This window comes from Mauremys reevesii, unplaced genomic scaffold (genome assembly GCF_016161935.1).
Source record: "Mauremys reevesii isolate NIE-2019 unplaced genomic scaffold, ASM1616193v1 Contig23, whole genome shotgun sequence".
Lineage (NCBI taxonomy): Eukaryota > Metazoa > Chordata > Testudines > Geoemydidae > Mauremys > Mauremys reevesii.
The window spans coordinates 494,442-522,344 of NW_024100833.1; the positions used below are offsets into that span (position 1 = coordinate 494,442).

Here is a 27,903-nt window from a genome sequence, read left to right on the forward strand (position 1 = left end):
ATCCCCCAACCCTCGGACTGAAATCTCCAGTGGCTGCTGCTCCCCTCAGTGACTCCATCCCCCATGGGCGGTGGCTGGACCCCCCTTTCCGGGAGGCTGGCCCTGCAGCCCCCCCCCCCCCCCACACACACACACTGCACAAGGCCCCGCTTCTAGTGGCAGGAGCCCTGAGTGCCCCTCGCCACCCCCTTCACCGGCCAGAGAACCCCCGGGCAGGCCGGAACCCCGAGACAGCCCCCCACCCAGACCGCCAGAGGACCCCTGGCACAGCCCCAGGACCGGGTCATCCACAGCCAGACAACCGACCTGAGCCCCAGCCATGCCGGCCAACTGAGCCCAGCCCCAGCCTGGCCAGCCCGAGCAGCCCCAGTCCCCGGCCGGCTGGCCAGCCCCAGCCCAGTCCAGGGTCAGCCACAGCCGCCCAACCAACCCGAGCCCCCGTCATGCCATGCCAAGGAGCCCCAGCGGCGCCAGCCAGCCCGGGTGACCCCAGCCCCAGGCTCCGGCCACCTGGCCAACCACGGCCCAGCGTCCCTCGGCAGCGGCTACAGCCAGGGAAGGCAGAGCTTTCCCTGGACTATTATACACCCCATCCACGTCGTCCCCGCTCCCCGGCCGGGCGTCCCCTCTGCTGGGACCAGGGCTTAGGGCACAGCCTGGCTGTGAGCGTCCTAGCAGCATGGAGCCTCCCGCGAGGGTCTGGCTGGGAGCCGGGACATGGAGCCGGGCCCCTCACCTGCTACCACCAGCTCCACGGGGTCACTGGGGAGCGAGGAGATGAAGGGCTCTGACCGTGGCCGGTAGCTGCAGTTGTAGCTCCCTCCATCCTGCCGGCCCACGCTGGGGATGCGGAACTCGGACACGTTCCCAGCAGTGTCCATGTGTCGCTGCGCGTTCAGGTCTCCAGCCTTGTGCAGGAAGAACCTCACGTCCCGGCGCTGCCCCTGACACCGGATGGTGACGTCTGCCTCTGTGGGGGGGACCCCAGTGGGGCTCAGGGAGATGGAGGGTCTGGGTAAACTGGGATCTGCGCACAGGAGACAGGCTGTGAGAGCCAGACCCAGGCATACACCCAGCCCCAGCCTCCTCGCCCAGCTCCAGCCACGGGCAGATCCAGGGCCCCCGGGGCAGAGATTCTCTCCCAGATCCCAGAGTTTCCCCCACCCAGAATCCCGGCCCTGCAAGCTGGGCTCCCGGCCCCACAGACAGGGAGCCGCGGCTCCATAGTGCTTGGGACCCTCATATGCCACCTGTGTGGCCCCTGCCTACATTCACTGCATCCAGCCCCCCGAGCACAGAGCGACTCACGGGCTGGTCTCTGGTGCCCGGCACCGCCCAGCACCACGGGCCCCGAGCCGCACACAAAAAGGGAGTCAGCTTCCCATTCTACAGAGCGGGAGACTGAGGCACAGACAGATTCACTTTCCTCACTGAGCTCCCAGGGGCAGGGACTGTCTCTTCACTTTGTGTTTATGCAGCGCCTGGCACAACAGGGTCCTGATCATAGCGTGGGCACTACATGCTCCCCCAAAACAAGGGATCCAGCGCTATTGAGGCCAGGGTTTGCAGAGGTCTCCACTAACTGTGGGTGTCTCGATTTGTGGGTGTTCAGCCTGAGATCCCTGGAGATTGAGGCCCCCCCACCATGAAGGACACTTTTGGAAACCAAGACGTGCTCCCATAACACAGAGTCTGTGGCTGCTCCAGGAGCTGGGCCAGATCTCCTGTGTCCCAGCCCAGCACCGTGTCCACGAAACCACTGATTCTCCTGCAGCGCCTGCCTCATTCAGCCCCAGCCGGGGCACTGCCTGGGGCGGGCGCTGGAGAACAGAGGAGTTGGGATCACGGGATTAAATAGCAACTCACGGTTCATACGAACTGGGGACAGCGTTAAAGTAGCCTCCAGGGCTGCTGCTCCCCCTTGGCTGGGGAACCCCCAGTGACTCCGTCCCCACTCCCCGGCCAGGCGTCCCCTCTGCGGGGTCAGGGCTCAGGGCAGAGCCTGGCTCTGAGTGTCCCATTGGCACCGAGTCCCTGTGAGGGTCTGGCTGGGGGTGGGGCTGGGAACGGGGACGCCGAGCTGGGCCTCTCACCTCTCACCACCAGCTCCACGGGGTCACTGGGCTGCGAGGAGACGAAGGGCTCTGACCGGGGCCGGTAGCTGCAGCTGTAGCGCCCTCCATGCTGCTGGCCCACGCTGGGGATGCGGAACTCGGACACGTTCCCAGCAGTGTCCATCTGTTGCTGTGGGTTCAGGTCTCCAGCCTTGTGCAGGAAGAACCTCACGTCCCGGCGCTGCCCCTCACACCGGATGGTGACGTCTGCCCCTGGGGCGGTGACCCCAGTGGGGCTCAGAGAGATGGAGGGTCTGGGTAAGCTGGGATCTGCGCACAGGAGACAGGTCGTGAGAGCCAGACCCGGGCACCCACCCAGCCCCAGCCTCCTCGCCCAGCTCCAGCCACGGGCAGATCCAGGGGCCCCCGGGGCAGAGATTCTCTCCCAGATCCCAGAGTTCCCCCCACCCAGAATCCCAGCCCTGCGAGCTGGGCTGCCAGCGCTACATACACTGAGCCGCGGCTCCCTAGTGCTTGAGACCCTCATATACCCATGTGGGGCCCCTACCTCATTCACTGCATCCAGCCCCCCGAGCACAGAGCGACTCACGGGCTGGTCTCTGGTGCCCGGCACCGCCCAGCACCACAGGCCCCGAGCCGCACACAAGAAGGGAGTCAGCCTCCCATTCTACAGAGCGGGAAACTGAGGCACAGACAGATTCATTGTCCTCACTGAGCTCCCAGGGGCAGGGCCTGTCTCTTCACTCTGTGTTTATGCAGCGCCTGGCACAATGGGGCCCTGATCATGGCGAGGGCCCTATATGCTCCCCCAGCACAAGGGATCCAGCGCTATTGAGGCAGCGTTTGCAGATGTCTCCACTAACTGTGGGTGTCTCGGTTTGTGGGTGTTCAGCCTGACATCCCTGAACATTGAGGCTCCCCCACCATGAAGGACACTTTTGGAAACCAAGACGTGCTCCCATCACACAGAGTCTGTGGCTGTTCCAGGAGCTGGGCCAGATCTCCTGGGTCCCAGCCCAGCACCGTGTCCACCAAACCACTGATTCTCCTGCAGCCCCTGCCTCATTCAGCCCCAGCCGGGGCACTGCCTGGGGCGGGCGCTGGAGAACAGAGGAGTTGGGATCACGGGATTAAATAGCAACTCACGGTTCATACGAACTGGGGACAGCATTAAAGTAGCCTCCAGGGCTGCTGCTCCCCCCTGGCTGGGGAACCCCCAGTGACTCCGTCCCCACTCCCCAGCCGGGCGTCCCCTCTGCGGGGTCAGGGCTCAGTGCAGAGCCTGGCTCTGAGTGTCCCATTGGCACCGAGTCCCTGTGAGGGTCCGGCTGGGGGTGGGACTGGGAACGGGGACGCCGAGCTGGGCCTCTCACCTCTCACCACCAGCTCCACGGGGTCACTGGGCTGCGAGGAGACGAAGGGCTCTGACCGGGGCCGGTAGCTGCAGCTGTAGTGCCCTCCGTGCTGCTGGCCCACGCTGGGGATGCGGAACTCGGACACGTTCCCAGCAGTGTCCATCTGTTGCTGTGGGTTCAGGTCTCCAGCCTTGTGCAGGACGAACCTCACGTCCCGGCGCTGCCCCTCACACCGGATGGTGACGTCTGCCCCTGGGGCGGTGACCCCAGTGGGGCTCAGAGAGATGGAGGGTCTGGGTAAGCTGGGATCTGCGCACAGGAGACAGGCCCTGAGAGCCAGACCCGGGCACCCACCCAGCCCCAGCCTCCTCGCCCAGCTCCAGCCATGGGCAGATCCAGGGGCCCCCGGGGCAGAGATTCTCTCCCAGATCCCAGAGTTCCCCCCACCCAGAATCCCAGCCCTGCGAGCTGGGCTTCCAGCCCTACATACACTGAGCCGCGGCTCCCTAGTGCTTGAGACCCTCATATACCCATGTGTGGCCCCTACCTCATTCACTGCATCCAGCCCCCTGAGCACAGAGCGACTCACGGGCTGGTCTCTGGTTCCCGGCACCGCCCAGCACCACAGGCCCCGAGCCGCACACAAGAAAGGAGTCAGCCTCCCATTCTACAGAGCGGGAAACTGAGGCACAGACAGATTCATTGTCCTCACTGAGCTCCCAGGGGCAGGGCCTGTCTCTTCACTCTGTGTTTATGCAGCGCCTGGCACACAAGAAGGGAGTCAGCCTCCCATTCTACAGAGCAGGTGTCACGGAGTGTGGGGGAGTCCAGCCCTGCACCCCTCTTCCTGGGCTCACAGTGACTCTCAGCCAGCCAGTAAAACAGAAGGTTTATTGAACAGCAGGATCACACGATACAGCCCAGCTTGTGTTCAGAGCCAGGACCCCTCAATCTGGCCTATCTGGGGGGTTCAGGGTGCTTGGATCCCAGCCTAGGATCCCCTGAAAACCCACCTCCCAGCTCCCAACCGAAGACTGACTTCACTCCACCCTTCCCTTCTGTCTAGCCCCAGCAAGAAGTGTCACCTCCCCTCCCCCAGGCCTAGCTCATGTTACAGTCTGAATACCTGCATCTCACCTAAAATCGTCTCTGCTCTCCCATCCCCCACACAGACAGCCCCTGCTCCATCACACCTCTCCCCCCTCTGAGACTGAACTGAGCGGGGTCACTTTGCCCAGTGACCCGGGGAAGTTCGGGGCCCCATCTCCGGGACAGCGCGTCCGCTATTAGGTTGGCACTTCCCTTCACGTGGACCACGTCCATGTCATAGTCCTGCAGAAGCAGGCTCCACCTCAGGAGCTTGGCGTTGGCTCCTTTCATCTGGTGCAACCAGGTCAGGGGAGAGTGGTCGGTGTACACGGTGAAGTGGCGCCCAAAGAGATATGGCTCCAGTTTCTTCAAGGCCCACACCATGGCCAGGCATTCCTTCTCGATGGCCGCGTAGTTCTGCTCCCGGGGTAGCCACTTCTTGCTCAGGTACACGATGGGGTGTCTCTCCCCCTTTTCATCTTCCTGCATCAACACCGCCCCCAGGCCCGTGTCTGAGGCATCGGTAAACACCATAAAGGGCTTGTCAAAGTTTGGGTTTGCCAGAACTGGGCCTTTGAGCAGAGCCTCCTTCAGCGCCTGGAGAGCCTGCTGTCACTGCTCGGTCCAGACCACCTTGTCTGGCTTGCCCTTCTTGCACAGCTCAGTGATGGGGGCGGCTATGGCACTAAAGTGGGGCACGAACCTCCGATAGTACCCCGCCATCCCGATAAAGGCCTGGACCTGCTTTTTAGTCTGGGGAGCGGGCCAGTCTCTGATCACCTCCACCTTGGCCGGTTCCGGCTTTAGGCAGCCGCTCCCCACCCAATGGCCCAGGTAAGATACTTCAGCCATCCCCACCTTGCACTTCTCAGCCTTTACGGTTAGCCCCGCCTCCCGGAGTCGGTCCAGCACTTGTCTAACCTGGAACACGTGGTCCTCCCAGGTCTGGCTGAAGACGCAGATGTCATCAATATACGCCACAGCAAAACTCTCCATCCCCCTCAGTAGCTGATCCACCAGGCGCTGGAAGGTGGCCGGCGCTCCCTTGAGGCCGAAGGGCAGGGTTAGAAACTCATAGAGCCCCAGGGGGGTGATGAAGGCCGATTTCAGCCTGGCATCTGCATCCAGCGGCACTTGCCAGTAGCCCTTTGTAAGATCCATGGTGGTGAGGTACCGAGCGCCTCCCAGCTTGTCCAGGAGCTCGTCAGGCCTTGGCATGGGGTAGGCATCAGATACGGTGATGGCATTGAGCTTTCGATAGTCCACGCAGAACCGGATCGACCCGTCCTTCTTGGGGACCAGCACCACTGGGGAGGCCCAGGGGCTGGCGGACGGCTGGATCACCCCTAAAGCCAGCATGTCCCTGACCTCCCTTTCCAGGTCCTGGGCAGTCTTCCCGGTAACCCGAAAAGGGGAGCATCGTATCGGGGTGTGTGACCCAGTCTCCACCCGGTGGACAGTCAAATTAGTGCGCCCAGGCTGGTTGGAAAACAGCTGTCGGTATAGGAGCAGTACCTCTCTGATCTCAGCCTGCTGGGCCGGGGTCAGCTGATCAGAGAGGGGAATCGCCTCCAGGGGGGAACCAGCCATTGTCCCTGGGAATAGATCCACTAGAGGGTCATCCCCCGGCTCCTCCCAGTGTCCACACACGGCCAACACCATATTCCCCCTGTCATAGTATGGCTTCATCATATTCACATGGTACACCCGGCGGTGGTGCGCCCAGTTCGACAGCTCCACCACATAGTTTACCTCATTTAGTTGCTTGACAACCTTGAAGGGCCCTTCCCAGGCAGCCTGGAGTTTGTTTTTCCTCACGGGGATGAGAACCATCACTTGGTCCCGGTGGCGGCGCGGGCCAGCGTCGTCTTGATCGTACCAGACCTTCTGCTGCCTTTGGGCTCGGGCCAGATTCTCACTGGCCAGGCCCATGAGCTCGGTAAGTCTTTCCCGGAAGGTCAGGACATACTCCACCACCGACTCTCCATCGGGAGCGGCCTTCCCCTCCCATTCGTCTCTCATCAGGTCCAGGGGCCCCCTTACCCGCCTTCCATACAACAGTTCGAAAGGCGAGAACCCAGTAGATTCCTGGGGTACCTCCCTGTACGCAAACAGCAGGTGAGGTAAGTACTTGTCCCAGTCCTGTGGGTGCTGGTGCATGAATGTTTTTAGCATCATCTTTAGCGACCCGTTGAACCTCTCCACCAGCCCGTTGGACTGGGGGTGGTACGCTGAGGCCCAGCTGGGTCGGACCCCACATTTCTCCCACAGGGACTGGAGCAGCTTCGACATGAAGTTGGACCCCTGGTCCGTTAAGACTTCCTGGGGGAACCCCACCCGGCTGAAAATGGTCAGCAGCGCATCCGCCACGGTGTCTGCTTCGGTAGAAGACAAAGCCACCGCCTCGGGGTATCGAGTGGCGAAAACTACCACCAACAGGATGTATTTTTTCCCTGACCGGGTCGCCTTGCTGAGAGGCCCCACCATGTCCATGGCCACCTTCTGGAAAGGTTCTTCTATGATGGGTAAAGGCCTCAGAGCTGCTTTCCCCTTGTCCCGGGCCTTCCCCACCCGCTGGCAGGGGTCACAGGATTGGCAGTACTGCCGGACATGGGTAAAGACCCCAGGCCAGTAAAAGTTCTGTAGCAGCCTCTGCCTGGTGCGCCGGACTCCCTGGTGCCCGGGGAGGGGGATGTCATGGGCCAGGTACAGCAGCTTGTGGCGAAACTTCTGGGGAACCACCAGCTGCCTCCTAATCCCCCATGACTCCACTTCCCCGGGGGGAGCCCATTCTCGGTACAGGAACCCCTTCTCCCACAGGAACCTCTCCTTGCAACCTCTCCTCATGGTCTGTGCTGCATTGAGGTCAGCCCGGTCCCTGGGCTTCTGCAAGGAGGGATCTTTCTGCACCTCGGCCTGGAACTTAGCAGCTGGGACAGGGATGGGGATCTGCTCCCTCTCCCCGGCTGGGTCTGAGGCCGCAGCCTCTCCGGGCCGTGTCTCTGGGCGTTCCCTCCCCACCAGGTTAGGGTCTTGCGCCTCGGCCAGAGTACTTTCCCCGTTGTCAGGGTGCAGTGCCCTGCGCCGACTCTGACTACGGGTCACGACCAGGGCACCCCGGGCATTGCCTGGCCAGGCCTCGAGATCCCCCCCCATTAGCACCTCTGTGGGCAAATGGGGGTGTACCCCTACATCCTTGGGGCCCTCCTTGACCCCCCACTTCAGGTGCACCCTCGCCACGGGCACCTTGAAGGGGGTCCCGCTGACGCCCATCAGAGTCAGGTAGGTATCAGGCACCATCCGACTTGGGGCCATCACCTCGGGCCGGGCCAGCATCACCTCTGCGCCTGTGTCCCAGTACCCAGTGACCTTCCTCCCATCCACCTCCAGGGAAACCAGGCACTGTTTCCGGAGGGGCAGCCCCGTGGCCACCCTGTAGCAGAACCTTGTGTCCGGAGCATCCAGCCCCCCAGAGGCGCTGGCCTGGGGCCCTCCTCCCTCCTTCCCAGGTGGGACGCTGCCAGCCCCCCTCTCTTGGGCATGTTGCCCCTCCTCCGATTGGGTCCTTACCCAGTCAACCCTCGGCGGGTTGGGTCTGCTCGGTCTGTCTCTGAGCTTGGGGCATTGGGCCCGTATGTGGCCTTGTTGGCCACAGTGAAAGCAGCCCATGTCTCGTGGGTCCCCTCAAGTGGGTCGGGTGGACCTGACGCTGGACGTTCCCCTTTTGTGGGGGTTCTCCATAGGGCCCCGCTGGGAGGTCCCATGGTGACTCTCTCTCTGCGTTGAGGCAGGCCTGTTCCCTCGAGACTCCTCCCCGCCATCCCCTGCCCAACTGTCCACATATTGGTCGGCCAGCCGGCCTGCTTGCTGTGGGTTCTCCGGCTTCTGGTCCATCAACCACCGCTTCAGGTTGGATGGGCACTTCTCATACAAGTGCTCCAGTACGAATAGGTCAAGCAGGTCCTCTCTAGTTTGGGCCCCAGCCGTCCACTTGCGGGCATACCCCTGCGCCCGGTTGACCAGTTGTAGGTATGTGACCTCCCGGGTCTTACGTTGACCCCGGAACCTCTTCCGGTACATCTCCGGGGTCAGCCCAAACTCGCGGAGCAGGGCCTCTTTGAACAGGTTGTAGTCCCCCGCCTCCGTCCCCTTCATTCGGCTGTACACCTCCACGGCGGTGGAGTCCAGTAAGGGGGTGAGGCACTGGATCCTGTCTGCAGGGTTAACCTGGTGCAGCTCGCAGGCATTCTCAAAGGCCGTCAGGAAGGTATCTATGTCCTCCCCCTCCTTACGTCGGGCCAGGAAGTTCTTATCGAAGCTCTTTGTAGGCTTGGGCCCCCCCTCACTCACCACAGCCGGGGCCTTACTGTTGCTCAGCTGGGTCATGGCCAGCTCATGTCTGCGCTGCTGCTCCCTCTCCTCGAATTCGCGTTGCTTCTCCTTCTCCTCCCGCTCCTGCTGGCGCTGGGCCTCCTCGAATTCGCGTTGCTTCTCCTTCTCCTCCCGCTCCTGCTGGCGCTGGGCCTCCTCGAATTCGCGTTGCTTCTGCCGGTCCTCCATCTCCATCAGTTTGATCTCTCTCTCCAAGTCCAGCCGCCTGAGTTCCACGGAGGCCGAGCGTCGCCGGGATGATTCCCGGCTGGCCGGGGGGGGTCACGGTGCCCTCCGTAGCTGGGCTCCTCCTCCCCCTCCCCCTACGCCTAGGGGTGGGGGGTCTTGGGGAGCCCTCAGCGGCCGGCTGACCACTCCCAGCGGGGGCAGACACTGGTGCCTGCGCTGCATCTGCCCGGCTGCTTCCCTCAGAGACAGGGACCGGTTCATTCCTGCGATCTCTCTCCTCCAGCCGGGCAATCAGCTGGGCCTTGGTGAGCTTCCCATGGCGCAGCCCCCTCTGCTTGCACTGCTCCACAAGCTCACACTTGCGCTGCTTGGCATACATCTTCCTGCTGGCCGCTCGCAGGTCGGGGTGCTCGCCGCTCCCCACGGGTTCCAGGGGGACCCCTAGTGTGCCAGTCCTTCAGGTCACCACCTCTCTGCCAGGGTCGAGCTGCAGACTCCTCCGCCCCTGGGATCGCTCGCTGTGATCCCCCGGGGGACCCTGTTACTGCAAAGTCCTGCTCTCTGGTCACACTCTCCCCGGGGTTAATCGCCCCTTCGTTTTACTGCTCCCCAGTCACTCACTGCAGGAAGCGCCGTCCACGGGGTGCAGTCGATCCCACCGCTGCCACCAGTTGTCACGGAGTGTGGGGGAGTCCGGCCCTGCACCCCTCTTCCTGGGCTCACAGTGACTCTCAGCCAGCCAGTAAAACAGAAGGAATATTAAACAGCAGGATCACAGGATACAGCCCAGCTTGTGTTCAGAGCCAGGACCCCTCAATCTGGCCTATCTGGGGGGTTCAGGGTGCTTGGATCCCAGCCTAGGATCCCCTGAAAACCCACCTCCCAGCTCCCAACCGAAGACTGACTTCACTCCACCCTTCCCTTTTGTCTAGCCCCAGCCAGAGGTGTCACCTCCCCTCCCCCAGGCCTAGCTCATGTTACAGTCTGAATACCTGCATCTCACCTAAAATCGTCCCTGCTCTCCCATCCCCCACACAGACAGCCCCTGCTCCATCACAGCGGGAAACTGAGGCACAGACAGATTCATTGTCCTCATTGAGCTCCCAGGGGCAGGGACTGTCACTTCACTCTGTGTTTATGCAGCGCCTGGCACAATGGGGCCCTGATCATGGCGAGGGCCCTATATGCTCCCCCAGCACAAGGGATCCAGCGCTATTGAGGCCAGGGTTTGCAGAGGTCTCCACTAAGTGTGGGCATCTCGGTTTGTGGGTGTTCATCCTGAGATCCCTGAACATTGAGGCCCCCCCACCATGAAGGACACTTTTGGAAACCAAGACGTGCTCCCATCACACAGAGTCTGTGGCTGCTCCAGGAGCTGGGCCAGATCTTCTGGGTCCCAGCCCAGCGCCATGTCCACCAAACCACTGATTCTCCTGCAGCTCCTAACTCATTCAGCCCCAGCCGGGGCACTGCCTGGGGCGGGCGCTGGAGAACAGAGGAGTTGGGATCACGGGATTAAATAGCAACTCACGGTTCATACGAACTGGGGACAGCATTAAAGTAGCCTCCAGGGCTGCTGCTCCCCCTTGCCTGGGGAACCCCCAGTGACTCCGTCCCCACTCCCCGGGCAGGCGTCCCCTCTGCGGGGTCAGGGATCAGGGCAAAGCCTGGCTCAGAGTGTCCCATTGGTACCGAGGCCCCGTGAGGGTCTGGCTCGCGGTAGGGCTGGGAACAGGGACGCCGAGCTGGGCCTCTCACCTCTCACCACCAGCTCCACGGAGTCACTGGGCTGCGAGGAGACGAAGGGCTCTGACCGGGGCCGGTAGCTGCAGCTGTAGCTCCCTCCGTGCTGCCGGCGCACACTGGGGATGAGGAACTCGGACACGTTTCCAGCAGTGTCCATCTGTTGCTGTGGGTTCAGGTCTCCAGCCTTGTGCAGGAAGAACCTCACGTCCCGGCGCTGCCCCTCACACCGGATGGTGACATCTGCCCCTGGGGCGGTGACCCCAGTGGGGCTCAGAGAGATGGAGGGTCTGGGTAAGCTGGGATCTGCGCACAGGAGACAGGCCGTGAGAGCCAGACCCGGGCACCCACCCAGCCCCAGCCATCTCGCCCAGCTCCAGCCACGGGCAGATCCAGGGCCCCCGGGGCAGAGATTCTCTCCCAGATCCCAGAGTTTCCCCCACCCAGAATCCTGCCCTGCGAGCTGGGCTCCCAGCCCCACAGACACTGAGCCGCAGCTCCCTAGTGCTTGATACCCTCATATACCCATGTGTGGCCCCTGCCTCATTCACTACATCCAGCCCCCTGAGCACAGAGTGACTCACGGGCTGGTCTCTGGTGCCCGGCACCGCCCAGCACCACAGGCCCCGAGCCGCACACAAGAAGGGAGTCAGCCTCCCATTCTACAGAGCGGGAAACTGAGGCACAGACAGATTCACTTTCCTCACTGAGCTCCCAGGGGCAGGGACTGTCTCTTCACTCTGTGTTTATGCAGCGCCTGGCACAATGGGGCCCTGATCATGGCGAGGGCCCTATATGCTCCCCCAGCACAAGGGATCCAGCGCTATTGAGGCCAGGGTTTGCAGTGGTCTCCACTAACTGTGGGCGTCTCAGTTTGTGGGTGTTCAGCCTGAGATCCCTGAACATTGAGGCTCCCCCACCATGAAGGACACTTTTGGAAACCAAGACGTGCTCCCATAACACAGAGTCTGTGGCTGCTCCAGGAGCTGGTCCATATCTTCTGGGTCCCAGCCCAGCGCCGTGTCCACCAAACCACTGATTCTCCTGCAGCCCCTGCTTCATTCAGCCCCAGCCGGGGCACTGCAGAACAGAGCGGTTGGGATCACGGGATTAAATAGCAACTCACGGTTCATACAAACTGGGGACAGCGTTAAAGTAGCCTCCAGGGCTGCTGCTCCCCCTTGGCTGGGGAACCCCCAGTGACTCCGTCCCCATTCCCCAGCCAGGCGTCCCCTCTGCGGGGTCAGGGCTCAGGGCAGAGCCTGGCTCTGAGTGTCCCATTGGCACCGAGTCCCCGTGAGGGTCTGGCTGGGGGTGGGGCTGGTAACGGGGACGCCGAGCCGGGCCCCTCACCTCTCACCACCAGCTCCACGGGGTCGCTGGGCAGCGAGGAGGCGAAGGGCTCTGAGGAGGGCCGGTAGCTGCAGCTGTAGCTCCCTCCGTGCTGCCGGCCCACGCTGGGGATGCGGAACTCGGACACGTTTCCAGCAGGGTCCATCTGTTGCTGTGGGTTCAGGTCTCCAGCCTTGTGCAGGAAGAACCTCACGTCCCGGCGCTGCCCCTCACACCGGATGGTGACATCTGCCCCTGGGGCGGTGACCCCAGTGGGGCTCAGAGAGATGGAGGGTCTGGGTAAGCTGGGATCTGCGCACAGGAGACAGACCGTGAGAGCCAGACCCGGGCACCCACCCAGCCCCAGCCTCCTCGCCCAGCTCCAGCCACGGGCAGATCCAAGAGCCCCCGGGGCAGAGATTCTCTCCCAGATCCCAGAGTTCCCCCCACCCAGAATCACAGCCCTGCGAGCTGGGCTTCCAGCCCCACAGACACTGAGCCGCAGCTCCCTAGTGCTTGATACCTTCATATGCCCATGTGTAGCCCTTACCTCATTCACTGCATCCAGCCCCCCCCGAGCACAGAGCGACTCACGGGCTGGTCTCTGGTGCCTGGCACCGCCCAGCACCACAGGCCCCGAGCCGCACACAAGAAGGGAGTCAGCCTCCCATTCTACAGAGCGGGAGACTGAGGCACAGACAGATTCAATTTCCTCACTGAGCTCCCAGGGGCAGGGACTCTCTCTTCAATCTGTGTTTATGCAGACATGGCACAACAGGGTCCTGATCATAGCGGGGGACCCACATGCTCCCCCAGCACAAGGGATCCAGCGCTATTGAGGCACCATTTGCAGAGGTCTCCACTAACTGTGGGTGTCTCGGTTTGTGGGTGTTCAGCCTGAGATCCCTGAACATTGAGGCTCCCCCACCATGAAGGACACTTTTGGAAACCAAGACGTGCTCCCATCACACAGAGTCTGTGGCTGCTCCAGGAGCTGGGCCAGATCTCCTGGGTCCCAGCCCAGCACCATGTCCACCAAACCACTGATTCTCCTGCAGCCCCTGCCTCATTCAGCCCCAGCCGGGGCACTGCCTGGGGCGGGCGCTGGAGAACAGAGGAGTTGGGATCACGGGATTAAATAGCAACTCACGGTTCATACGAACTGGGGACAGCGTTAAAGTAGCCTGCGGGGCTGCTGCTCCCCCCTGGCTGGGGAACCCCCAGTGACTCCGTCCCCACTCCCCAGAAGGGCGTCCCCTCTGTGGGGTCAGGGCTCAGGGCAGAGCCTGGCTCTGAGTGTCCCATTGGCACCGAGTCCCCGTGAGGGTCTGGCTGGGGGTGGGGCTGGGAACGGGGACGCTGAGCTGGGCCTCTCACCTCTCACCACCAGCTCCACAGGGTCACTGGGCTGCGAGGATACGAAGGGCTCTGACCGGGGCCGGTAGCTGCAGCTGTAGCTCCCTCCGTGCTGCCGGCCCACGCTGGGGATGCGGAACTCGGACACGTTCCCAGCAGTGTCCATGTGTTGCTGTGGGTTCAGGTCTCCAGCCTTGTGCAGGAAGAACCTCACGTCCCGGCGCTGCCCCTGACACCGGATGGTGACGTCTGCCCCTGGGGCGGTGACCCCAGTGGGGCTCAGAGAGATGGAGGGTCTGGGTAAGCTGAGATCTGCGCACAGGAGACAGGCCATGAGAGCCAGACCCGGGCACCCACCCAGCCCCAGCCTCCTCGCCCAGCTCCAGCCACGGGCAGATCCAGGGGCCCCCGGGGCAGAGATTCTCTCCCAGATCCCAGAGTTTCCCCCACCCAGAATCGCAGCCCTGCGAGCTGGGCTCCCAGCCCTACATACACTGAGCCGCGGCTCCCTAGTGCTTGAGACCCTCATATACCCATGTGTGGCCCCTGCCTCATTCACTGCATCCAGCCCCCTGAGCACAGAGCGACTCACGGGCTGGTCTCTGGTTCCCGGCACTGCCCAGCACCACAGGCACCGAGCCGCACACAAGAAGGGAGTCAGCCTCCCATTCTACAGAGCGGGTGTCACGGAGTGTGGGGGAGTCCAGCCCTGCACCCCTCTTCCTGGGCTCACAGTGACTCTCAGCCAGCCAGTAAAACAGAAGGTTTATTGAACAGCAGGATCACAGGATACAGCCCAGCTTGTGTTCAGAGCCAGGACCCCTCAATCTGGCCTATCTGGGGGGTTCAGGGTGCTTGGATCCCAGCCTAGGATCCCCTGAAAACCCACCCAGCTCCCAACGGAAGACTGACTTCACTCCACCCTTCCCTTCTGTCTAGCCCCAGCCAGAGGTGTCACCTCCCCTCCCCCAGGCCTAGCTCATGTTACAGTCTGAATACCTGCATCTCACCTAAAATCGTCTCTGCTCTCCCATCCCCCACACAGACAGCCCCTGCTCCATCACACCTCTCCCCCCTCCGAGACTGAACTGAGCGGGGTCACTTTGCCCAGTGACCTGGGGAAGTTCGGGGCCCCCTCTCCGGGACAGTGCGTCCGCTATCAGGTTGGCACTTCCCTTCACGTGGACCACGTCCATGTCATAGTCCTGCAGGAGCAGGCTCCACCTCAGGAGCTTGGCGTTGGCTCCTTTCATCTGGTGCAGCCAGGTCAGGGGAGAGTGGTCGGTGTACACGGTGAAGTGGCGCCCAAAGAGATATGGCTCCAGTTTCTTCAGGGCCCACACCACGGCCAGACATTTCTTCTCGATGGCCGCGTAGTTCTGCTCCCGGGGTAGCAACTTCTTGCTCAGGTACACGATGGGGTGTCTCTCCCCCTTTTCATCTTCCTGCATCAACACCGCCCCCAGGCCCGTGTCTGAGGCGTCGGTAAACACCATAAAGGGCTTGTCAAAGTTTGGGTTTGCCAGAACTGGGCCTTTGAGCAGAGCCTCCTTCAGCACCTGGAGAGCCTGCTGGCACTGCTCGGTCCAGACCACCTTGTCTGGCTTGCCCTTCTTGCACAGCTCAGTGATGGGGGCGGCTATGGTGCTAAAGTGGGGCACGAACCTTCGATAGTACCCCGCCATCCCGATAAAGGCCTGGACCTGCTTTTTAGTCTGGGGAGCGGGCCAGTCTCTGATCACCTCCACCTTGGCCGGTTCCGGCTTTAGGCAGCCGCTCCCCACTCGATGGCCCAGGTAAGATACTTCAGCCATCCCCACCTTGCACTTCTCAGCCTTTACGGTTAACCCGCCTCCCGGAGTCGGTCCAGCACTTGTCTAACCTGGAACACGTGGTCCTCCCAGGTCTGGCTGAAGACGCAGATGTCATCAATATACGCCACAGCAAAACTCTCCATCCCCCTCAGTAGCTGATCCACCAGGCGCTGGAAGGTGGCCGGCGCTCCCTTGAGGCCGAAGGGCAGGGTTAGAAACTCATAGAGCCCCAGGGGGGTGATGAAGGCCGATTTCAGCCTGGCATCTGCGTCCAGCGGCACTTGCCAGTAGCCCTTTGTAAGATCCATGGTGGTGAGGTACCGAGCGCCTCCCAGCTTGTCCAGGAGCTCGTCAGGCCTTGGCATGGGGTAGGCATCAGATACGGTGATGGCATTGAGCTTTCGATAGTCCCATCAGGGTCAGGTAGGTATCAGGCACCATCCGATTTGGGGCCATCACCTCGGGCCGGGCCAGCGTCACCTCTGCGCCTGTGTCCCAGTACCCAGTGACCTTCCTCCCATCCACCTCCAGGGAAACCAGGCACTGTTTCCGGAGGGGCAGCCCCGTGGCCACCCTGTAGCAGAACCTTGTGTCCGGAGCATCCAGCCCCCCAGAGGCGCTGGCCTGGGGCCCTCCTCCCTCCTTCCCAGGTGGGACGCTGCCAGCCCCCCTCTCTTGGGCATGTTGCCCCTCCTCCGATTGGGTCCTTACCCAGTCAACCCTCGGCGGGTTGGGTCTGCTCGGTCTGTCTCTGAGCTTGGGGCATTGGGCCCGTATGTGGCCTTGTTGGCCACAGTGAAAGCAGCCCATGTCTCGTGGGTCCCCTCGAGTGGGTCGGGTGGACCTGACGCTGGACGTTCCCCTTTTGTGGGGGTTCTCCATAGGGCCCCGCTGGGAGGTCCCATGGTGACTCTCTCTCTGCGTTGAGGCAGGCCTGTTCCCTCGAGACTCCTCCCCGCCATCCCCTGCCCGACTGTCCACATATTGGTCGGCCAGCTGGCCGGCTTGCTGTGGGTTCTCCGGCTTCTGGTCCATCAACCACCGCTTCAGGTCGGATGGGCACTGCTCATACAGGTGCTCCAGTACGAATAGGTCAAGCAGGTCCTCTCTAGTTTGGGCCCCAGCTGTCCACTTGCGGGCATACCCCTGCGCCCGGTTGACCAGTTGTAGGTATGTGACCTCCCGGGTCTTACGTTGACCCCGGAACCTCTTCCGGTACATCTCCGGGGTCAGCCCAAACTCGCGGAGCAGGGCCTCTTTGAACAGGTTGTAGTCCCCCGCCTCCGCCCCCTTCATTCGGCTGTACACCTCCACGGCGGTGGAGTCCAGTAAGGGGGTGAGGCGCCGGATCCTGTCTGCAGGGTCAACCTGGTGCAGCTCACAGGCGTTCTCAAAGGCCGTCAGGAAGGTGTCTATGTCCTCCCCCTCCTTACGCCGGGCCAGGAAGTTCTTATCGAAGCTCTTTGTAGGCTTGGGCCCCCCCTCACTCACCGCAGCCGGGGCCTTACTGTTGCTCAGCTGGGCCATGGCCAGCTCATGTCTGCGCTGCTGCTCCCTCTCCTCGAATTCGCGTTGCTTCTCCTTCTCCTCCCGCTCCTGCTGGCGCTGGGCCTCCTCGAATTCGCGTTGCTTCTGCCGGTCCTCCATCTCCATCAGTTTGATCTCTCTCTCCAAGTCCAGCCGCCTGAGTTCCACGGAGGCCGAGCGTCGCCGGGATGATTCCCGGCTGGCCGGGGGGCTCACGGTGCCCTCCGTAGCTGGGCTCCTCCTCCCCCTCCCCCTATGCCTAGGGGAGGGGGGTCTTGGGGAGCCCTCAGCGGCCGGCTGACCACTCTCAGCGGGGGCAGACACTGGTGCCTGCGCTGCATCTGCCCGGCTGCTTCCCTCAGAGACAGGGACCGGTTCATTCCTGCGATCTCTCTCCTCCAGCTGGGCAATCAGCTGGGCCTTGGTGAGCTTCCCATGGTGCAGCCCCCTCTGCTTGCACTGCTCCACAAGCTCACACTTGCGCTGCTTGGCATACATCTTCCTGCTGGCCGCTCGCAGGTCGGGGTGCTCGCTGCTCCCCACGGGTTCCAGGGGGACCCCTAGTGTGCCAGTCCTTCAGGTCACCACCTCTCTGCCAGGGTCGAGCTGCAGACTCCTCCGCCCCTGGGATCGCTCGCTGTGATCCCCCGGGGGACCCTGTTACGGTAAAGACCTGCTCTCTGGTCACACGCTCCCAGGGGTTAATCGCCCCTTCGTTTTACTGCTCCCCAGTCACTCACTGCAGGAAGCGCCGTCCACGGGGTGCAGTCGATCCCACTGCTGCAACGAGTTGTCACGGAGTGTAGGGGAGTCCAGCCCCGCACCCCTCTTCCTGGGCTCACAGTGACTCTCAGCCAGCCAGTAAAACAGAAGGTTTATTGAACAGCAGGATCACAGGATACAGCCCAGCTTGTGTTCAGAGCCAGGACCCCTCAATCTGGCCTATCTGGGGGGTTCAGGGTGCTTGGATCCCAGCCTAGGATCCCCTGAAAACCCACCTCCCAGCTCCCAACCGAAGACTGACTTCACTCCACCCTTCCCTTTTGTCTAGCCCCAGCCGGAGGTGTCACATCCCCTCCACCAGGCCTAGCTCATGTTACAGTCTGAATACCTGCATCTCACCTAAAATCCTCCCTGCTCTCCCATCCCCCACACAGACAGCCCCTGCTCCATTACAGCGGGAAACTGAGGCAAAGACAGATTCATTGTCCTCACTGAGCTCCCAGGGGCAGGGACTGTCACTTCACTCTGTGTTTATGCAGCGCCTGGCACAATGGGGCCCTGATCATGGCGAGGGCCCTATATGCTCCCCCAGCACAAGGGATCCAGCGCTATTGAGGCCAGGGTTTGCAGAGGTCTCCACTAACTGTGGGCGTCTCATTTTGTGAGTGTTCAGCCTGAGATCCCTGAACATTGAGGCCCCCCCACCATGAAGGACACTTTTGGAAACCAAGACGTGCTCCCATCACACAGAGTCTGTGGCTGCTCCAGGAGCTGGGCCAGATCTTCTGGGTCCCAGCCCAGCACTGTGTCCACCAAACCACTGATTCTCCTGCAGCCCCTGCCTCATTCAGCCCCAGCCGGGGCACTGCCTGGGGCGGGCGCTGGAGAACAGAGGAGTTGGGATCACGGGATTAAATAGCAACTCACAGTTCATACGAACTGGGGACAGCGTTAAAGTAGCCTCCAGGGCTGCTGCTCCCCCTTGGCTGGGGAACCCCCAGTGACTCCGTCCCCACTCCCCGGCCAGGCATCCCCTCTGCGGGGTCAGGGCTCAGGGCAGAGCCTGGCTCTGAGTGTCCCATTGGTACCGAGTCCCCGTGAGGGTCTGGCTGGGGGTGGGGCTGGGAACGGGGACCCCGAGCTGGGCCCCTCACCTCTCACCGCCAGCTCCACGGGGTCGCTGGGCAGCGAGGAGACGAAGGGCTCTGACCGGGGCCGGTAGCTGCAGCTGTAGCTCCCTCCGTGCTGCCGGCCCACGCTGGGGATGCGGAACTCGGACACGTTTCCAGCAGTGTCCATCTGTTGCTGTGGGTTCAGGTCTCCAGCCTTATGCAGGAAGAACCTCACGTCCCGGCGCTGCCCATCACACCGGATGGTGACGTCTGCCCCTGGGGCGGTGATCCCAGTGGGGCTCAGAGAGATGGAGGGTCTGGGTAAGCTGGGATCTGCGCACAGGAGACAGGCCATGAGAGCCAAACCCGGACACCCACCCAGCCCCAGCCTCCTCGCCCAGCTCCAGCCACGGGCAGATCCAAGAGCCCCCGGGGCAGAGATTCTCTCCCAGATCCCAGAGTTCCCCGCACCCAGAATCCCAGCCCTGCGAGCTGGGCTCCCAGCCCCACAGACACTGAGCCGCAGCTCCCTAGTGCTTCATACCTTCATATGCCCATGTGTAGCCCCTACCTCATTCACTGCATCCAGCCCCCCGAGCACAGAGCGACTCACGGGCTGGTCTCTGGTGCCTGGCACCGCCCAGCACCACAGGCCCCGAGCCGCACACAAGAAGGGGCTCAGCCTCCCATTCTACAGAACGGGAGACTGAGGCACAGACAGATTCAATTTCCTCACTGAGCTCCCAGGGGCAGGGACTCTCTCTTCAATCTGTGTTTATGCAGACCTTGCACAACAGGGTCCTGATCATAGCAGGGGACCTACATGCTCCCCCAGCACAAGGGATCCAGCGCTATTGAGGCAGCGTTTGCAGAGGTCTCCACTAACTGTGGGTGTCTCGGTTTGTGGGTGTTCAGCCTGAGATCCCTGAACATTGAGGCTCCCCCACCATGAAGGACACTTTTGGAAACAAAGACGTGCTCCCATCACACAGAGTCTGTGGCTGCTCCAGAGCTGGGCCAGATCTCCTGGGTCCCAGCCCAGCACTGTGTCCACCAAACCACTGATTCTCCTGCAGCTCCTGCCTCATTCAGCCCCAGCCGGGGCACTGCCTGGGGCGGGCGCTGGAGAACAGAGGAGTTGGGATCACGGGATTAAATAGCAATTCACGGTTCATACGAACTGGGGACAGCGTTAAAGTAGCCTCCAGGGCTGCTGCTCCCCCTTGGCTGGGGAACCCCCAGTGACTCCGTCCCCACTACCCGGCCAGGCGTCCCCTCTGCGGGGTCAGGGCTCAGGGCAGAGCCTGGCTCTGAGTGTCCCATTGGCACCAAGTCCCCGTGAGGGTCTGGCTGGGGGTGGGACTGGGAACGGGGACGCCGAGCTGGGCCTCTCACCTCTCACCACCAGCTCCAAGGGGTCGCTGGGCAGCGAGGAGGCGAAGGGCTCTGACCGGGGCCGGTAGCTGCAGCTGTAGCTCCCTCCATGCTGCCGGCCCACGCTGGGGATGAGGAACTCGGACACGTTCCCAGCAGGGTCCATGTGTTGCTGTGGGTTCAGGTCTCCAGCCTTGTGCAGGAAGAACCTCACGTCCCGGCGCTGCCCCTCACACCGGATGGTGACGTCTGCCCCTGGGGCGGTGACCCCAGTGGGGCTCAGAGAGATGGAGGGTCTGGGTAAGCTGGGATCTGCGCACAGGAGACAGGCCGTGAGAGCCAGACACGGGCACCCACCCAGCCCCAGCCTCCTCGCCCAGCTCCAGCCACGGGCAGATCCAGGGGTCCCCGGGGCAGAGATTCTCTCCCAGATCCCAGAGTTCCCCCCACCCAGAATCCCAGCCCTGCGAGCTGGGCTCCCAGCTCTACATACACTGAGCCGCGGCTCCGTAGTGCTTGAGACCCTCATATACCCATGTGTGGCCCCTGCCTCATGCACTGCATCCAGGCCCCTGAGGACAGAGCGACTCACGGGCTGGTCTCTGGTTCCCGGCACCGCCCAGCACCACAGGCCCCGAGCCGCACACAAGAAGGGAGTCAGCCTCCCATTCTACAGAGCGGGAAAGTGAGGCACAGAGAGATTCATTGTCCTCACTGAGCTCCCAGGGGCAGGGACTCTCTCTTCACTCTGTGTTTATGCAGCACCTGGCACAACAGAGTCCTGATCATAGCGGGGGCCCTACATGCTCCCCCAGCACAAGGGATCCAGCGCTATTGAGGCCAGGGTTTTCAGAGGTCTCCACTAACTGTGGGTGTCTCGGTTTGTGGGTGTTCAGCCTGAGATCCCTGAAGATTGAGGCCCCCCCACTATGAAGGACACTTTTGGAAACCAAGATGTGCTCCCATCACACAGAGTCTGTGGCTGCTCCAGGAGCTGGGCCAGATCTCCTGGGTCCCAGCCCAGCGCCGTGTCCACCAGACCACTGATTCTCCTGCAGCCCCTGCCTCATTCAGCCCCAGCCGGGGCACTGCCTGGGGCAGGCGCTGGAGAACAGAGGAGTTGGGATCACGGGATTAAATAACAACTCATGGTTCATACGAACTGGGGACAGCGTTAAAGTAGCATCCAGGGCTGCTGCTCCCCCTTGGCTGGGGAACCCCCAGTGACTCCGTCCCCACTCCCCAGCCGGGTGTCCCCTCTGCGGGGTCAGGGCTCAGGGCAGAGCCTGGCTCTGAGTGTCCCATTGGCACCGAGTCCCCGTGAGGGTCTGGCTGGGGGTGGGGCTGGGAACGGGGACGCCGAGCTGGGCCCCTCACCTCTCACCACCAGCTCCACAGGGTCGCTGGGCAGCGAGGAGAAGAAGGGCTCTGACCGGGGCCGGTAGCTGCAGCTGTAGCTCCCTCCGTGCTGCCGGCCCACACTGGGGATGAGGAACTTGGACACGTTCCCAGCAGGGTCCATGTGTTGCTGTGGGTTCAGGTCTCCAGCCTTGTGCAGGAAGAACCTCACGTCCCGGCGCTGCCCCTCACACCGGATGGTGACGTCTGCCCCTGGGGCGGTGACCCCGGTGGGGCTCAGAGAGATGGAGGGTCTGGGTAAGCTGGGATCTGCGCACAGGAGACAGGCCGTGAGAGCCAGACCCGGGCACCCACCCAGCCCCAGCCTCCTCGCCCAGCTCCAGCCACGGGCAGATCCAGGGGCCCCCGGGGCAGAGATTCTCTCCCAGATCCCACAGTTCCCCCCACCCACAATCCCGGCCCTGCGAGCTGGGCTCCCAGCCCCACAGACACTGAGCCACAGATCCCTAGTGCTGAAACCCTCATATGCCCGTGTGTGGCCCCTACCTCATTCACTGCATCCAGCCCCCCGTGCACAGAGCAACTCACGGGCTGGTCTGTGGTGCCCAGCACCGCCCAGCACCACAGGCCCCGAGCCGCACACAAGAAGGGAGTCAGCCTCCCATTCTACAGAGCGGGAAACTGAGGTACAGACAGATTCATTGTCCTCACTGAGCTCCCAGGGGCAGGGACTGTCTCTTCACTCTGTGTTTATGCAGCGCCTGGCACAATGGGGCCCTGATCATGGCGGGGGACCTACATGGTCCCCCAGCACAAGGGATCCAGCGCTATTGAGGCCAGGGTTTGTAGAGGTCTCCACTAACTGTGGACGTCTTGGTTTGTGGGTGTTCAGCCTGAGATCCCTGAAGATTGAGGCCCCCCCACCATGACGGACACTTTTGGAAACCAAGATGTGCTCCCATCACACAGAGTCTGTGGCTGCTCCAGAAGATAGGCCATATCTCCTGGGTCCCAGCCCAGCACCGTGTCCACCAAACCACTGATTCTCCTGCAGGCCCTGCCTCATTCAGCCCCAGCCGGGGCACTGCCTGGGGTGGGCGCTGGAAAACAGAGGAGTTGGGATCACGGGATTAAATAGCAACTCATGGTTCATACGAACTGGGGATAGCGTTAAAGTAGCCTCCAGGGCTGCTGCTCCCCCTTGGCTGGCGAACCCCCAGTGACTCCGTCCCCACTCCCCAGCCGGGCGTCCCCTCTGCGGGGTCGGGGCTCAGGGCAGAGCCTGGCTCTGAGTGTCGCATTGGCACCGAGTCCCCGTGAGGGTCTGGCTGGGGGTAGGGCTGGGAACTGGGACGCCGAGCTGGGCCCCTCACCTCTCACCACCAGCTCCACAGGGTCGCTGGGCAGCGAGGAGACGAAGGGCTCTGACCGGGGCCGGTAGCTGCAGCTGTAGCTCCCTCCGTGCTGCCGGCCCACGCTGGGGATGCGGAACTCGAACACGTTCCCAGCAGTGTTCATGTTTTGCTGCGGGTTCAGGTCTCCAGCCTTGTGCAGGAAGAACCTCACGTCCCGGCGCTGCCCCTCACACCGGATGGTGACGTCTGCCCCTGGGGCGGTGACCCCAGTGGGGCTCAGAGAGATGGAGGGTCTGGGTAAGCTGGGATCTGCGCACAGGAGACAGGCCGTGAGAGCCAGACCTGGGCACCCACCCAGCCCCAGCCTCCTCGCCCAGCTCCAGCCACGGGCAGATCCAGGGGCACCCAAGCAGAGATTCTCTCCCAGATCCCAGAGTTTCCCCCACCCAGAATCCCGGCCCTGCAAGCTGGGCTCCCGGCCCCACAGACACGGAGCCGCGGCTCCCTAGTGCTTGGGACCCTCATATGCCACCTGTGTGCCCCCTGCCTCATTCACTGCATCCAGCCCCCCGAGCACAGAGCGACTCACGGGCTGGTCTCTGGTGCCCAGCACCGCCCAGCACCACACGCCCCGAGCTGCACACAAGAAGGGAGTCAGCCTCCCATTCTACAGAGCGGGAGACTCAGGCACAGACAGATTCACTTTCCTCACTGAGCTCCCAGGGGCAGGGACTCTCTCTTCACTCTGTGTTTATGCAGCGCCTGGCACAATGGTGCCCTGATCATGGCGGGGGCCCTACATGCTCCCCCAGCACAAGGGATCCAGCGCTATTGAGGCCAGGGTTTGCAGAGGTTTCCACTAACTATGGGTGTCTTGGTTTGTGGGTGTTCAGCCTGAGATCCCTGAACATTGAGGCCCCCCCACCATGAAGGACACTTTTGGAAACCAAGACGTGCTCCCATCACACAGAGTCTGTGGCTGCTCCAGGAGCTGAGCCAGATCTCCTGGGTCCCAGCCCAGCACCGTGTCCACCAAACCACTGATTCTCCTGCAGCCCCTGCCTCATTCAGCCCCAGCCAGGGCACTGCCTGGGGCAGGCGCTGGAGAACAGAGGAGTTGGGATCACGGCATTAAATAGCAACTCATGGTTCATACAAACTGGGTACAGTGTTAAAGTATCCTCCAGGGCTGCTGCTCGCCCCTGGCTGGGGAACCCCCCAGTGACTCCGTCCCCGCTCCCCAGCCGGGCGTCCCCTCTGCGGGATCAGGGCTCAGGGCAGAGCCTGGCTCTGAGTGTCCCATTGGCACCGAGTCCCCGTGAGGGTCTGGCTGGGGGTGGGGCTGGGAACGGGGATGCGGAGCCAGGCCCCTCACCTCTCACTACCAGCTCCACGGGGTCGCTGGGCTCTGACATCTTGAACGGCTCCGATTTGCTGCGATAGGAGCAGCTGTAGTTCCCGCCGTCCTCCCGGCGCACGTTGTTGATGAGAAACAGAGCCTGTGAGTTCGTATCCACACTTTGGATGTGGCGTCCATCTTTATACAGCATGAACTGCACATCCTGGTGCTGCCTCTTACACCAGATGCTCACGGATCCCCCCAAGGAAACCCCGTCACTGGGGATCCCAGAGATGGTGGGTTTGGGGTAGCTGGGCTCTGCAGTGGGAAGCAGACAGACCGTGAGATGGAGACCCCAGGCGGGGAGGGGCCGACACGACGACCCAGGCACCGGCCCCTCCCGAGAACAGCTCCCAACTGAGTACTGGGTTTCCAGGGGAGTGGGGAGGGGCCGGCTGAGCAGCCCCTGGGCCCCTAGCTCTCTGGGTGTCCCCCGAGATGGGGAGTATCCCCCTGGGAAAGGCCCCCTGCTCCGCAGCTCCTCCAGGGACAGGGATCCCCCCTCCCTCAATCTCCAGTGGCTGCTGCTCCCCCCAGTGACTCCATCCCCCATGGGCGGTGGGTGGACCCCCCTTTCCGGGAGGCTGGCCCTGCAGCCCCACCACACACACACACACATTGCACAAGGCCCCGCTTCTAGTGGCAGGAGCCCTGAGTGCCCCTCGCCACCCCCTCCCCCTGGCCGGAGAAACCTCGGCCAGCCAGCCCCCCACGACAGCCTCCCACCCCCGTTGCCAGAGTGCCCCCGGTCAGCACCAGTCACCGGTCAGCCCCAGCCAGCCAACCGACTCCAGTTCCAGCCGTGCGATGCTGAGCAGCTCCAGCTACGTTTGCCAGCCCGGGTGACCACAGCCTTGTGTTAAGCCAGAGCAGCCCCAGCCCCCGGCCTTCCTCTGCCCCAAATCTCCAGGGGCTGCTTCTCCCCACTGGCTGGGGAACCCCCAAGTGACTCCATCCCCACTCCCTGGCCAGGGGTCCCCTCTGCTGGGCCTAGGGATCAGGGCAAAGCCTGGCTCTGAGCGTCCCATCGGTGCATCCCGCTCCCCCCTACCGCCACCCCACCGTCCCAATTCAGTCCATCCGTCATTCGGCCTCTCTAGGAGTCTGTCCCCTACCAGGGTTAGCACTGCCTGCCCGTGGGGCTCGGGGGCAGGGGGTTCACCCAGATGTAGCTCAGGGCCCGGCTGCATGCGAGATCACCTGCCACCACCACCCCCTGCCTGAGGCCAGCCTGAGCCATGGGCCCGATACAGCTCTGCCCCCCATCCCAGGGTTGGAAATAGAGTCTGTGACTGGCAGGAAACTCACAAGACCCACCGTTCCCCAGGCCTTGGTGGGGAGGCTGTGAGTGCAGGGGAGGGAGCTGTTCGGGGTGGATCTGGGGGCAGGGGAGGATCTGGGGGGTTTTCCCCCATGGCTGCACTAACCGTGAATGTTTCAGTTCCCAGAGGGGATCTAGAGTGGGGGTGTTTCTTGGGGTTTTCTGTGGTTTCCAGTGGGTTGCATGGACAGGGGGTGGGACAGAGTGTCCCTGGGTGTTACTGGTTTAAGGAGGTGAGGCGAGAGGGAGTTTGTTGTTAAAGAGGACCGGAGAGAGACTCGAGACCCCGGCCGATGGCCTGGAGGATGGAGACCCCAGTGACTGGTGACCTGGTGACCCGGAGACCCGGCTCAGGAGTCACACCTGGTTCTGGCCAGTGGGAGGACAATGGGCTGCAGAGAGAGGACCCCAGTGACCTGACCAGCCGGTTCCAGCCAGAGGGGCCAGAGGAGGGCTGAGAGAAGAGGAGACCCAGGCCTTCCTGTTTACGACCCTGTTTAACTGGAGAGAAGACAATGCACAGAGGAGGCCTGGGGCTGGTGATATCAGATGCCCAGCTGGGAAGCAGGGAGGCTCTGGGCTGGAGAGGGGGGACAGGCAGAGCCCACCTGGCTGCAGGGGAGACTGGGATGTGCTGGGCTGAGGGAGGCCAGGCCTGAGGCCCTGAGAGTTTCCTGTGCTGGGTTCAACTCTCAATAAACCCTCCTGTTTTATGCTGGCTGAGAGTCGGTCCGGGCTAGAAAGCAGGGTGGCATTATCCCCTTCGGCGGTGAGGAGGCCCGGGGGATACAGAGCGCGTGGGCTGAGAGACAGGGGCGCTAAGGCTCAGAGAGGTGCAGCTCCGGGAGGTCGAGTGGCCTGACCCCAAGAGAGAGAGGACCCCCGAGAAGGGCTGTCACACTGAAAGGGGCACCCCCCACGGACCGCACGGGGCCAAGAGTGGGCACGATCTGTGAGTCCATGACAGAAATAAATCCACATGCCGCCCCCAACCCCGATCCTCACAGCCGGGGGTGGGGAGTGGGAGAGGACATTGAATGAGGGGACGGTTCCCGTCTGCTTCATCAGACCCCACAAGCCTGATTCGGCTCCTAGTTATTCCCTAGCAGGGCCGGGATGGGTCTGAGCTCACGGACGGAGTTTGGGTTGAGTTTGGGGGAAGGTTCAGGGCTCAGTTCCTCTTTTCCCCACCCCATGCATCCCCTCCCCCGTCCTTGATGTTATCGTCCTCCCCACAAACTGATACTCACGTCCCCACACCCCGCTGTGCCCGGCCAGCCAGCAGCCTGGAGAGGAGACGGCTCGTTAATAACCAGATCCCAGGGCAACTGGATCCTACACCCTAGTCTCAGACCCCCAACCCCAAACCACGGGCACATGCCCTGGTGTCAGTTTTCCTGTATGGACACATGCCCTGGACTCAGATTCTGCCACCCCCACCCCCCATGGGCACACGCCCTGGTCTCATATCCCACCCCCCATGGGCACACGCCCTGGTCTCATATCCCACCCCCCCATGGGCACACGCCCTGGTCTCAGATCCCTCCCCCCATGGGCACACGCCCTGGTCTCAGATCCCTCCCCCCATGGGCACACGCCCTGGTCTGAGATCCCTCCCCCCATGGGCACACGCCCTGGTCTGAGATCTGACCCATGATGGGCACATGCCCTGGCTTTATTCAATACTCACCGAGGAGGAGGACGGTGAGAGCAGATGCCATGATGGGGGCAGCCAGGGGCCCCTCAGCGCTGCCACCAACACCCCGAAGCTCAACTCAACCAAGCCCCAAATGAGGAACTCAGCTGGTGGCTCCAGTTACAGGAAGTCAACGATGTGTCATCTCTTCCTGTGTCCATCACACATTGTCTCTAATCTGCAGGCGAAATCTAGAACAGCCAAAGCAAGCAGAGGTCCCTGCAAAACCCAGGAAACCCTGAGCCCCTCAGCCTGGCCACGCATCAGGCAGCTCCCAGCCTCTCTATGTCTCTGTGGGGACTCGGGAAAGGTCACTGTGATGCAGCAGGGAGTGGGGAGTATTGACCTGGGAATGTTGCAGGGGAGTTTTACTGGGACTGTGTGTGCGATGGGAGACTTTCCTTGAGGGAAGATAGCTGAGCACGTAACATGAGAGCCCAGGATGGGGGGTTGGGGCCAGGTGACACCTTCTGCCCGGGAAACTGGACAAAGGCTGGAGGCGGAACCAGGAGGAGGGGGTGTGAGACAGCTGGACGGGGTTTCAGTTTGGAGCTGGCTGGGGAAATGAAGGGGAACCCCAGAATTAATCCCGGCAATTACAGACCAGTAAGTCTAACGTCAGTACCGGGCAAATTAGTTGAAACAATAGTAAAGAATAAAATTGTCAGACACATAGAAGAACATAAATTGTTGGGCAAAAGTCAACATGGTTT

The 27,903-nt window shown here is 62.3% G+C and overlaps 1 protein-coding gene across 3 annotated transcripts in view; it reads right to left on the minus strand.

Moving 5' to 3' along the window:
* Positions 1 to 27,422, minus strand: part of LOC120393549 (immunoglobulin superfamily member 1-like) — a 35,979-nt gene extending 8,557 nt beyond the window's left edge. Inside the window, exons 1-6 of one of the 3 annotated variants that reach the window (XM_039518171.1) lie at positions 27,185 to 27,422; positions 26,745 to 26,780; positions 24,150 to 24,431; positions 12,176 to 12,466; positions 10,838 to 11,128; positions 737 to 1,027 (exon numbers count right to left, since the gene is read on the minus strand). In XM_039518171.1, coding sequence (XP_039374105.1) covers positions 737 to 1,027; positions 10,838 to 11,128; positions 12,176 to 12,466; positions 24,150 to 24,431; positions 26,745 to 26,780; positions 27,185 to 27,215 — 1,222 coding nt within the window. In that variant the 5' untranslated portion in view covers positions 27,216 to 27,422. The remainder of the gene's footprint in view (positions 1 to 736; positions 1,028 to 10,837; positions 11,129 to 12,175; positions 12,467 to 24,149; positions 24,432 to 26,744; positions 26,781 to 27,184) is intronic. The other 2 variants (XM_039518170.1, XM_039518172.1) reach the window with 2 other exon arrangements.
* Positions 27,423 to 27,903: the final 481 nt, after the last annotated feature.